This window comes from Oncorhynchus keta, chromosome 18, assembly GCF_023373465.1.
Source record: "Oncorhynchus keta strain PuntledgeMale-10-30-2019 chromosome 18, Oket_V2, whole genome shotgun sequence".
Lineage (NCBI taxonomy): Eukaryota > Metazoa > Chordata > Actinopteri > Salmoniformes > Salmonidae > Oncorhynchus > Oncorhynchus keta.
Genome location: NC_068438.1, coordinates 3,880,171 through 3,892,394, shown reverse-complemented (window position 1 = coordinate 3,892,394; position 12,224 = coordinate 3,880,171). Strand labels below are relative to the sequence as shown.

Genomic DNA, 12,224 nt, shown 5'->3' with positions numbered 1-12,224 from the left:
CTTTCACTCCGTCTTCCTGTTTCTTTCACTCCGTCTTCCTGTTTCTTTCACTCCATCTTCCTGTTTCTTTCACTCCGTCTTCCTGTTTCTTTCACTCCGTCTTCCTGTTTATTTCACTCCGTCTTCCTGTTTCTTTCACTCCGTCTTCCTGTTTCTTTCACTCCGTCTTCCTGTTTATTTCACTCCGTCTTCCTGTTTCTTTCACTCCGTCTTCCTGTTTCTTTCACTCCGTCTTCCTGTTTCTTTCACTCCGTCTTCCTGTTTATTTCACTCCGTCTTCCTGTTTCTTTCACTCCGTCTTCCTGTTTCTTTCACTCCGTCTTCCTGTTTCTTTCACTCCGTCTTCCTGTTTATTTCACTCCGTCTTCCTGTTTATTTCACTCCGTCTTCCTGTTTCTTTCACTCCATCTTCCTGTTTCTTTCACTCCATCTTCCTGTTTCTTTCACTCCGTCTTCCTGTTTATTTCACTCCGTCTTCCTGTTTCTTTCCTCCGTCTTCCTGTTTCTTTCACTCCGTCTTCCTGTTTCTTTCTCCATCTTCCTGTTTCTTTCACTCCGTCTTCCTGTTTCTTTCTCCGTCTTCCTGTTTATTTCACTCCGTCTTCCTGTTTCTTTCACTCCATCTTCCTGTTTCTTTCACTCCGTCTTCCTGTTTATTTCACTCCGTCTTCCTGTTTCTTTCACTCCATCTTCCTGTTTCTTTCACTCCGTCTTCCTGTTTCTTTCACTCCGTCTTCCTGTTTCTTTCACTCCGTCTTCCTGTTTATTTCACTCCGTCTTCCTGTTTCTTTCACTCCGTCTTCCTGTTTCTTTCACTCCGTCTTCCTGTTTCTTTCACTCCGTCTTCCTGTTTCTTTCACTCCGTCTTCCTGTTTATTTCACTCCGTCTTCCTGTTTATTTCACTCCGTCTTCCTGTTTCTTTCACTCCATCTTCCTGTTTCTTTCACTCCGTCTTCCTGTTTCTTTCACTCCGTCTTCCTGTTTCTTTCACTCCGTCTTCCTGTTTCTTTCACTCCGTCTTCCTGTTTCTTTCACTCCGTCTTCCTGTTTCTTTCACTCCGTCTTCCTGTTTCTTTCACTCCGTCTTCCTGTTTATTTCACTCCGTCTTCCTGTTTCTTTCACTCCGTCTTCCTGTTTATTTCACTCCGTCTTTCCCTCTACATTTGTCCATCTTTCTCTCTGTCGTCAGCCTCCGTCTCATAAGACACCCGGTGTGACTTTGCTCCAAAGTAGAGCACTATATATACCAGGGAATAGAGTGTCATTTGCTAAATGAAAAATACAATTGACTTCAGGTCTCCATCTGAGCATCTTGTCCTCCCTCAACCCCTGAACATGAGGCCCCTGAGAGACGCCATCATCAAGGTCTCGGTCTCTAATCATTGCACAGACGACATGACACCCCTGTGAACCGCAGCTCATTCACACCCCTGTACACACACATTTTCAAGCTGAAATTGGCTCTCATTCTCTTTTATTTTCTTCTCTTTCACCCACCCACTCTGTCTTTCGCTTTTCTCTCTTTCTCTCTCTGATGATTCATTTTGTGAATCAGACTGCGCTTTGAAGGTTTGGCCCACATAGCTCTGTTTTTAATGTTTAATCCCGTAGCAGCAGAAAAAGCACCCTGTAAAGTAACTTGGTTAATAGCGCTTAAAATGTATATACAGGAGGTGTGTGTGTGTGTTTCCCCTCCCCCCAGCTGCCTCTTCAGTCTGCGCGCACACACAGCAGGAGCTAAGAGTCACCGGAGCCCCACTTCTTTGTAATGGCTGTTTGAAGCGGCTGGGTTCTGCGTGCCGCTGCAAGGAGGAGATGTGGAGAAGCTTCTCAAATCTTTATATAGCCTTATTATTAGGATGAGTCAGGTCCCATGGTTCACGCCATCATGAACAGTCAGCCAGCCTTTTAGGAGCCGGAGATGGATTTTTATTACAATCACTATTACACACACACACTGTTACCGCCCACCCACCCACCCACACACACTCATGACGTACATACTCTCTCCCTGCAGGCGGTGAAGGTAGGGCTAGAAGTGATGGCCATGTCATTTCAGTCGGAGATGCAAGGGAACCGGGTTATAACAATTAGTTTGGATGCTATAATCCCAACTCTATGTTGTCAGGTCTGGTTGCGTTCCGGCAGCATCTCCAGAACCTGGCGCGGACCAAAGGCATCCTAGAGCTGAACAAACAGATGTATGAGCAGATGGGCTCTGGGGAGGACCCATCCTCCATGAGGACCCTGGGGCCCCATGCAAACCTGCAGAACCTGCTGGACCCCAAGCTGCAGGTCAGTACTGGCTCCACAGTGACCGAGAGTGAGATCCTACCCAGCAGCACCACTCCTGACCTCACCAGTGATTAGTTAGCCAGCCAGCCGGTGAATCACAGACCAGGCTGGTTATATAATGATCCGTCCGGACGAAGAGGCCAATTGTCTCCTTGTTGACTGTCAGTCAGCCCCTGGAGCTGCACAGAGTGAATACAGCCATTGTTGAGGTAATACTGCTGCCCATAGCAATGACTGGTGCCCACTGGGCCTTCACTCGCTCAGGGAGCGAGAGAAAGAGGGAGAGTGAGGTTAGAGGGAAAGTGTCGTGCCTGTGAGAGACAAAGGCAATCGAGTTATCTTAGAAGTAACTGTGTGACTGACTGAATCTGAATCGCCAAATCTGGGAAGTAGAATGTACCGGCTGCCGCTTGTAAACGGGCAACAACAATGAGTCAATTGAATGGCCACTAAGACGGACAGAGAGAGGGCACGATCCATCTGTGAATCGGTACATCCATCTCCCTTGCCCTAGAACAGTGCGTCCTGTGGTTGCTGCGTGTCAACACAAGGCCTGTGTGTGTGTGGTTGGTTGGTTGGTTGGTTGTGGTGGTGGTATATACACAGAGGCTTAGTCTGTGACTCAAATGGCACCCTAGCCATTTGGTGCTCTGCTTTTGACCAGGGCTCTGGGTGAAAATAGTGCACTAATAGGGATTGGGAATAGGTGCCATTTGGGACAAAACCCTAGTGGTCGAAAGGGCTTATTGGCAGCATGCCTGTCTGTCCACAAGGTCCCTAATAGTTGTTTCCCACACAATCACTATACACAGTCAGCAACAACATTAAAACAACAACAGCAACACACTGGCCCTGTACACAAGAGTGGCAATGACTTCATTACTCAGTGGAGCTGTGTGAGTGTGTGTTTTCAAGGTGCGCGACTCCACGTCAGGGTTTCCCCTGGGACAACGTGACCGGGAAGATTTGGATTTTCTTTCCATTTGAGAAAATGTACCAGACCCATATGCATTGGGTGTGTAAACCCGTTCGGGCGTCCACCAACGCTGCTCAGGATGACAGAGATCACGTTTATCTTATGATAATTCATCTTGACAGAACATGCAACTCCTGTGATGAAACGCCATTCTAAACAGCGGTGATCAACGGTGATCAAAATCTCAGTTAGAAACTTAGAATGAGGGGGAATCTAAAGATGCCGCAACTAGGATGTATTGCTAATATGACAAGGAGGCCTTTGACCTCTGAACCAGTGAAAGAAAATGTATATGAAAACCAGTAGAACAGGTGAGAAATGCTGGTTTCAATTGACAGATTTTGCCCAGGCTACTTTGCCTCGTAATATGACGTAAAACATTCAGGTTTCAAACAATGAAGTATATGTTTTCAGAATGCATACTGCCTCCAGCTCACGTTGCAAAGTGGTGGGTGATGTGCTGATAGCCTGCCTACCGTTACCTATGCACTTGAATGGCGAATTGGAAGGCGTGCTTCAATTACCAGTTGAGAAATAAAAATAGTAGCTCTTTTTTTAATCATGGCGATCAAAACTGTTTTTAACATGCGATTGCATATAGAATTATTGTGCAATGACTGGGCTTATAAAAGCATGCTTCACTCCAGCAGCAACGTGCTTGAGGAACCGCAGCAGCAGGTCTAGTGCTGTCTGACAAGTGATATTAGGCTGTGTATGCTGTGCTCGTGTGATAAATTGTGACTAACGAAAATGCACACTCGCAAATGAATTCCCCTAAATTTAGCAAATTACCCTAAAGACCGATAAGCATGACGGTCAAAAGTATTTCCATTGACTGAATAAAAAGCAATCTTTTACAACGGGATTGTTTTTTCCCCCTCCGGGTAAATTTGGTCGCCAACAATTTGATCTGCTTTTCGTCTGTAACCCAGTGAGATTGTGAGTGTAACCTCCTCTGAACTCTTCTGTGTGTATTATGCGTTTCAGGGAGAGGCATCCAAGCACGAGGATAACCTGGCTTTATACCAGGGTGGCGCCCAACCTCTACTGTCCCGAAGACAAAGTCTCGAGACGCAATATCTCACGCACAGACTACAGGTACTACACCATTCAATCTGTCTTATACTGTATGTATCTCAAATATTTATTAAAGGAGTAATCCATTACAATTAAACAATGACTAATAAAATGTTAGTTTGTCTGCATCACTGTAAGATTTTCTCAATTTCACTGTCATTTTATACCTACCAATGATTATGGATGGCACATTTTGAGACTGGTATAGTTATTGAATCCCTCATATGTCGCTCTCTCTCCTCGTTACAGAAAGCTAGTGTCATGGCTAATGTGAGTCCTGCTAGCTGCCAGCTCTTCTGTAAGGAGAATCCTCGGAGTCTAGAGCAACAGCTGCAGGAGCATAGGTACATTATTAGCTATTCACACTTATCAAACAGATCCCACCTACTTCTTGTTTTCCTGGTTGTCTCTATAACCTATATCGCTTTATCTTCAGGTTGCACCAGAAGAGGATGTACCTCCAGAAGCAGACTCACCTCCAAACCTACTTCAACCAGATGCAGATAGTAGAGGGTTCATATCCAGGGGACCCAGGTGCCCCTCCACAGCAGCTGGGGGCAATGGCTGGGGCCCACAAGCAGCAGGGCAGCTCCCAGTCCTCTCCTCCCTACACCCAGGCCCTCAGCCCCCTCATGGAGCCCAGCGACAACCTGGTCTACGACACCTACCTGGCCCACCACTACCCCCACCCTCACTCCCACCTCAGCCCAGTACTCATGCCCCCCGGCCTGGCCGGCCAGCTGCAGAATCACCCCCCCGAGGCCCTGGGCTACAGCTATCAGCTGTGTGACCAGCAGGGACAGTTTCACTCCCCTCAAGAGGCACTTTATCCAGAACAATACGAGTTCCCCCTGGAGCCCGGGCAGCCACACCCGCCTGGCCCAGGAGAGGCACCTGTGGCCGGGTACGAGGGGCTGGCACTCCCCGCCGAACTCCAGGACTCCTTTCTGGACAGCGAGATGATGGAGACTGTAGACTCGCAGCACGGCTTCGTACTGGTGAACTGAAGCCGGTGGAACTGTGGGGAGAAAGCGGTATTACCGACAGTTGAAAACCTACACAGCATTATGTCGTAGATATGATAGAGTGGAGATGGGGGTCAAGGTACATGGGAAAGTGTTGTTTTTTTTTTGTATCAATGAATACTATTTTTGTTGTTGTGGTGAACCAACCTCAGAACCTTTCTACCAAAATCATCCCCATCTCCCTTCTTCCCACTCCTCTGTTCCCATCAGCCCTATGCTAGGACCCAGGCCTGGTGGCTGCCTGGGCGATAAGGGCGTGCCAGCATGGCTGGCTGGCTGGGTATATGTGGATGGATGTTGCCATGATGGGAGGTGTCACGTGTGAAGTGATATCGCTCCACAGGAACACAAATTGCCTCAAAGCTGACAGCAGCCGCAGCAGCCTCGTCGAGAAGAGCTGGACTTAGCACAGTTTGGTCGTTTGGAAGACATGCACAACGGAACTTGGCTTACCGAAAGCACAATCCAAACGACAACCATGCTATTTTGTATTGAAATAGGACAAGAACTCTCAAAGACACATTTGCGTGTTTGACATAGTAAAACAAGAAACGAACAAGAGACAAAGTAATGAATTAATGCGCGCGTGATAAGTGCAGTGTTCGTCAATATTTTATCGTGGCAATATTGAAGCAATATATCCATCTGGGACTAGGGAGCCGCACGGGCGACTTCCTCACCAGAAAGTCGTACTTTAATGTGACGTTTCTCGGGAGAAATCCAGTATGATGACTCACAGCCAACATATCCACAGTGACAGCTCATCACCGCGTAGACAGCGACGACATAATCGTGAGATAATCCCATCGAAGCAGATAAAAGGGAAGAAAAAAATGCTAAAACAGAACTCCAATCTATATTTAATGAAGAGAAACACTATTTATGTTCATGTTCCTTATAAATGGGGTAGTTATTTCCAACGAACCACACAAATCAGTTTGGGAAGCCCTTCACTAGGTGCTAAAAGGAATAAGTTAAGTCCCATCAAATCAGTTTGCTGCACTAGTGTTAGGTGAGGGTTTTATCTCCAGATCGTGTCCTTATACCTTCTGGGATGTGCAGCTGATGTGGGCCTAAACCGTGTTGAGGTAGAAAACGTCTAATCATGATTCTGTGGTGTAATAGACCTGAATACCTACTGGGTTTCTGAAGGAATGTGTTTGTCTAAACAAACGAAAGGTTGCTGTAGAAAAAATATATATAATGAGATGAAGGAAAAGACAAACGTAAGAACGGAATGTTAGTCACACAACACTGGATTAATTGTGTCAAGTTTCACAATGGCTCTCTCACAGCAAGCTTAGAATGAACACTTCACTTTTGAATCTACTTGAAGCATACAGGTCTCTGATGAAGACATAGAACTCTACTTTTCATGAAATAGGATGAAAAACAGAAGTGGTCGAGGTCCGAGGCAAAGTCTGCTTCTCAAAATGGCAGCCTATTCCCTACATAGTTACACTGCTTTTGTGGGCTCTGGTCAAAGTAGTGCACTATATAGGTACACGGGTGCCATTTGGGACACTGCCATAGACGAGACTACAGGATTGTCTGTGGATGCTGAATTACTGGAGCACTTTTACGAGGTAAAAAAAGGAAATAGAGCGAGGTGGTGGTGGTAGTCAGAATGGTGTTTAGCCTAGTCTGCTGCTTCCCCGGGAGACTAAAACAAAAGCGGAGGGAACCGTTCACTCTCTGTTATCCCAATAAATGGACACAAAACATTTGGTTCTATCAAAGAAAGAGCAGAGAATAACACTATTGGTTGTTCATTGTGCTTTGTAAAAAAAAAAAATTGGGGTTTAGAGACTTGAGTGCTCTCAAGATGCAACAAATATTGTGTTGAGTGTGAATAGTGTTCAGTGTGCCTTTTTTTACTTGTTTTGTTGAAGATTAGAGTATTTTAGCGTTGTATTTCTAGTTTTAATTCCCGTTATGTTTTTATTTTGGAGTATCCTTTCCGGAAATAAGTAGACCCAGGTTTTTACAAAGGTACGAAACCAAAGTCCCCTCAGACGTTTCCCTGTCCAACCACACCATGTGGAGTTAGGAGCTTCTTGGTTTTAGCTTCTTGACAGTGCTTTTTTTTGGTCCATCAGTATATGCCATTTTAAAAAAGTATTATAGCAATATTTCTAAGTAATAGTTGAAGATGTAAAGAAAATAATTAAGATTAGGAGTGGATGTGTTTTAGTATCATAATTTCACTTCCTGCTGACAAACGCCTGTCTTTAGAAAATCCAATTTTATATTTACCTTCATTGATGTTGACCACACATAAGCTAACTTGCTGTTGAGATTAAAAAAAGGTTTATCGAACAACGTGCGTGTGAGTATTTCTTCATCTACTTTTTCCCCCAAATAATCTGACTACGCAGCTCTTGCGTTGGATCCAATGGTGGATATATTTATGGCCATGGTTGAATAATAGGCACTGTCATTCCCCAAAACACAGCTCACTATTTCAGATTCCATTACAACAGCCCAAATAGGGACATCAGCAGATCTTCTATTGTACCAGTATAACCTGTGTAGGCGTAAAGTAATGAACTGGATGGGTGAATCACACGTAGCCCTTTTATAATAAACAGTTGAGTCACACAGTACATGAGCCTGAAATCGTTTCAGCTAAAATATCCAAGGTCTCCATTGTCAGTTATTAATAACACTTCATTACCCAAACTCGGTTCAACATCCAAATTGATCGGTAATGCGGCATGGGTTTTTGTAAAAACACTCTTAACCGATGGCCATGTGGCGTCCATTATGGTGTTGATAAATATGTTCAGGGTTCTTTTTAACACCATTGACTCACTCCTAGTGATGTGAGTAATTCATTAATGACATGATTTGGACCAGAGTTAATGGTCTAAACTCCTGGAGTGAAATGTCCGCCCTCACCAGCACGGTACCTTTGTCATCGCTAGGTGTGGAGTAAATCAGGGCCTGTATTCATAACGCTGCTGATCTAGGATCAGGTCCCCCTGTCAATATAATATTCATATGCTCTAAAAGGCCAAGCTTGATCCTGGATTAGCACTCTTCCTCTGAGATGCTTTATGAAGGTGGCCCAGGAATGGGCGTGAATAGAGACTCGGACTGAGTGAATGGTTCCACTTTTCCCAAAAAGGTCTCTCGACATGACTGTACTCTATATCCCTCTTGGTTCTCTTGTCTAGAATTACATCAGGATTGCCTACAGGAGTTCCACTTATAACTAGACCAACCAGTTCCCGTTCCCATCGGTGTCCGTCTCAGTTTCTAACTGGATTGTTGTCAACACAAACAAGCTTCAGAGGTTATTATTCAATTTGTTCAAGCATTGCTCCCCTTACTAGGCTGATGCCCTTGCTATTTGTTGAGTGAACCCAGAGATGCCATGTCCGCCCATTAGTGCACTGCCCCCCACATTGCTGCATTTCCCTCCTATTGCTCCACTCAAGTCTACTGTAGCCTATACAGTCGTGGCCAAAAGTTGAGTGACACAAATATTAATTTTCACAAGGTCTGCTGCCTCAGTTTGTATGATGGCAATTTGCATATACTCCAGAATGTTATGACTAGTGATCAGATGAATTGCAATGAATTGCAAAGTCCCGCTTTGCCATGCAAATGAACTGAATCCGCCCAAAAAAACATTTCCACTGCATTTCAGCCCTGCCACAAAAGGACCGGCTGACATCATGTCAGTGATTCTCTCGTTAACACAGGTGTGAGTGTTGACGAGGACAAGGCTGGAGATCACTCTGTCATGCTGATTGAGTTTGAATAACAGACTGGAATCTTCAAAAGGAGGGTGGTGCTTGGAATCATTGTTCTTCCTCTGTCAGCCATGGTTACCTGCAAGGAAACACGTGCCGTCATCATTGTTTTACACAAAAAGGGCTTTACAGGCAAGGATATTGCTGCCAGTAAGATTGCACCTAAATCAACCATTTATCGGATCATCAAGAACTTCAAGGAGAGCGGTTCAATTGTTGTGAAGAAGGCTTCAGGGCACCCAAGAAAGTCCAGCAAGCCCCAGGACCGTCTTCTAAAGTTGATTCGGCTGCGGGATCGTGGCACCACCAGTACAGAGCTTGCTCAAGAATAGCAGCAGGCAGGTGTGAGTGCATCTGCACGCACAGTGAGGCGAAGACTTTTGGAAGATGGCCTGGTGTCAAGAAGGGCAGCAAAGAAGCCACTTCTCTCCAGGAAAAACATCAGGGACAGACTGATATTATGCAAAAGGTACAGGGAGTGGACTGCTGAGGACTGGGGTAAAGTCATTTTCTCTGATGAATCCCCTTTCCGATTGTTTGGGGCATCTTGAAAAAAGCTTGTCCGAAGAAGACAAGGTGGGCGCTACCATCAGTCCTGTGTCATGCCAACAGTAAAGCATCCTGAGACCATTCATGTGTGTGTGGTTGCTTCTCAGCCAAGGGAGTGGGCTCACTCACAATTTTGCCGAAGAACACAGCCATGAATAAAGAATGGTACCAACACATCCTCCGAGAGCAACTTCTCCCAACCATCCAGGAACAGTTTGGTGACAAACAATGCCTTTTCCAACAATATGGAGCACCTTGCCATAAGGCAAAAGTGATAACTAGGTGGCTGGGGGAACAAAACATCGATATATCAAAAATATCTAAAGACACTGAAGCAGCAAACTTTGTGAAAATGAATATTTGTGTCATTCTCAAAACTTTTGGCCACGACTGTATATACCAGAACAGTAGAGTGAGCCTGCTGAGCCATGACTAGAGTGCAGTTGAAAAGTTACCGGTTGTGAGGACCTCCACATAAGTGGATGATGAGATCACTTGACTTTTACAGTACAGATTTTCCATAAAACTAGAGCAGGAATACAGTTAATCCAATCAGGCCTGTAATCCCATTCAGACAAGTTACAATGTCAGGTAACTGCCAAAATAAAGGAAACACCAACATAGTGTCTTAATAGGGCGTTGGGCCATCACGAGCCAGAACAGCTTCAATGCGCCTTGGCATAGATGCTACAAGTGTCTGGAACTCTATTGGAGAGATGTGACCATTTTTCCACGAGGAATTCCATCATTTGGTGTTTTGTTGCTGATAGTTGAAAATGCTGTCTCAGGCACCGCTCCGGGATTTCCAATAAGTGTTCAGTTGGGTTGAGATCTGATGACTGAGACAGCCGTGGCATATGATCATCAAACCATTCAGTGACCACACGTGCCCTGTGAATGGGGTCATTGTCATCCTATGAGGGCATAGCCATGGTAGCCAAAATAATGGCTTAGTAAGCATTTTTATGTGATGTTAATTGCCTAATTAACTCAGGAACCACACCTGTGCAGAAGCACCTGCTTTCAATATACGCTATATATACAAAAGTATGTGGACACCCCTTCAAATTAATGGATTCGGCTATTTCGGCCACACCCGTTGCTGACCGGTGTATAAAATCGAGCGCACATCCATGCAATCTCCATAGACAAACATTGGCAGTAGAAAGGCCTTACTGAAGAGCTAAGTGACTTTCAATGTGGCACACAGGATGCCACCTTTCCAAAAAAGTCACATTTCTGCCCTGCTAGAGCTGCCCTAGTCAACAATAAGTGTTTTTTTTATTGTGAAGTGAAAACATTTCGGAGCAACAACGGCTCAACTGTGAAGTGGTAGGCCACACAAGCTCACAGAATGGGACCATCAGAAGGAAAAAAAGGCCTGTCCTCGGTTACAACACTCACTTCCAAGTTCTGCTTCTGGAAGCAACATCAGCACAAGAACTGTTCGTTGGGAAATGGTTTCCCATGGCCGAGCAGCTGCACACGAGCCTAAGATTGCCAAGCGTCAGCTGGAGTGATGTAAAGTTTGCCGCCATTGGACTCTGGAGCAGTGGAAACGCGTTCTCTGGAGTGATGAATCACGCTTCACCATCTGGCAGTCCGACAGACTAATCTGGGTTTGGCGGATGCCAGGAGAACGCTACCAGCCCGAATGCATAGTGCCAACTGTAAAGTTTGGTGGAGGAGGAATAATGGTCTGGGGCTGTTTTTCATGGTTCAGGTTAGGCCCTTTAGTTCCAGTGAAGGGATATCTTAACGCTACAATGCAATGATGTTCTAGACGATTCTGTGCTTCCATCTTTTTTGTGGCAACAGTTTGGGGAAAGCCCTTTCCTGTTTCAGCATGACAATTTTTATTTATTTATTTCACCTTTATTTAACCAGGTAGGCCAGTTGAGAACAAGTTCTCATTTACAACTGCGACCTGACCAAGATAAAGCCAAGCGGTTGGACACATACAACAACACAGAGTTACACATGGAGTAAAACAAACATACAGTCAATAATACAGTAGAAACAAGTCTATATACAATGCCCCCATGCACCAAGGGAAGCCCATACAGAAACGGTTTGTCGAGATCGGTGTGGAAGAACTTCACTGGCCTGCAATGAGCCCTGACTTCAACCCCATCAAACACCCATCTAGTGGAAAGCCTTCCCAGAAGAGCAAAGGGAGGACCAACTCTATATTAATGCCCATGATTTTGGAATGAGACGTTCATGTAGTGTACTTTGTATCCCTCAGTTATGCAAGTGGTTCCATTATTCTGGCAGTTACCTGTAGTTAAGATGTACAGAAACCCTGTGTTACCTGTAGGAACACGCAGAACAACCTAATGTGCTCAAGGAATCTGAGATCCATCAGGTATTCCTGGACACAATCCATGTGCATGCTAGAGGAGCACATCTAATTGGCTATTTGTGCCTTAGCCAATGCTATTCTGTGAAAGCACACTCGAAACTCAATGAATATACCCATTTTACCTTTTTCAAATAGATTACATTCCAAACAGACTACTTCATTCACTGATGTAAG

General features: G+C 45.0%; 2 protein-coding genes across 2 annotated transcripts in view; one reads left to right on the top strand and one right to left on the bottom strand.

Annotated features, from left to right (window-relative positions):
• The window catches only part of sik2b (salt-inducible kinase 2b), a 64,075-nt gene extending 56,378 nt beyond the window's left edge, over positions 1 to 7,697 (top strand). Inside the window, exons 12-15 of the mRNA XM_052467198.1 lie at positions 2,131 to 2,297; positions 4,261 to 4,371; positions 4,600 to 4,694; positions 4,787 to 7,697. Of these exons, the coding sequence (XP_052323158.1) occupies positions 2,131 to 2,297; positions 4,261 to 4,371; positions 4,600 to 4,694; positions 4,787 to 5,357 (944 nt within the window). The 3' untranslated portion in view covers positions 5,358 to 7,697. The remainder of the gene's footprint in view (positions 1 to 2,130; positions 2,298 to 4,260; positions 4,372 to 4,599; positions 4,695 to 4,786) is intronic.
• The window catches only part of si:dkey-103g5.4 (uncharacterized), a 221,465-nt gene that overhangs the window by 168,411 nt on the left and 40,830 nt on the right, over positions 1 to 12,224 (bottom strand). The gene's annotated exons all lie outside the window — the stretch shown is intronic.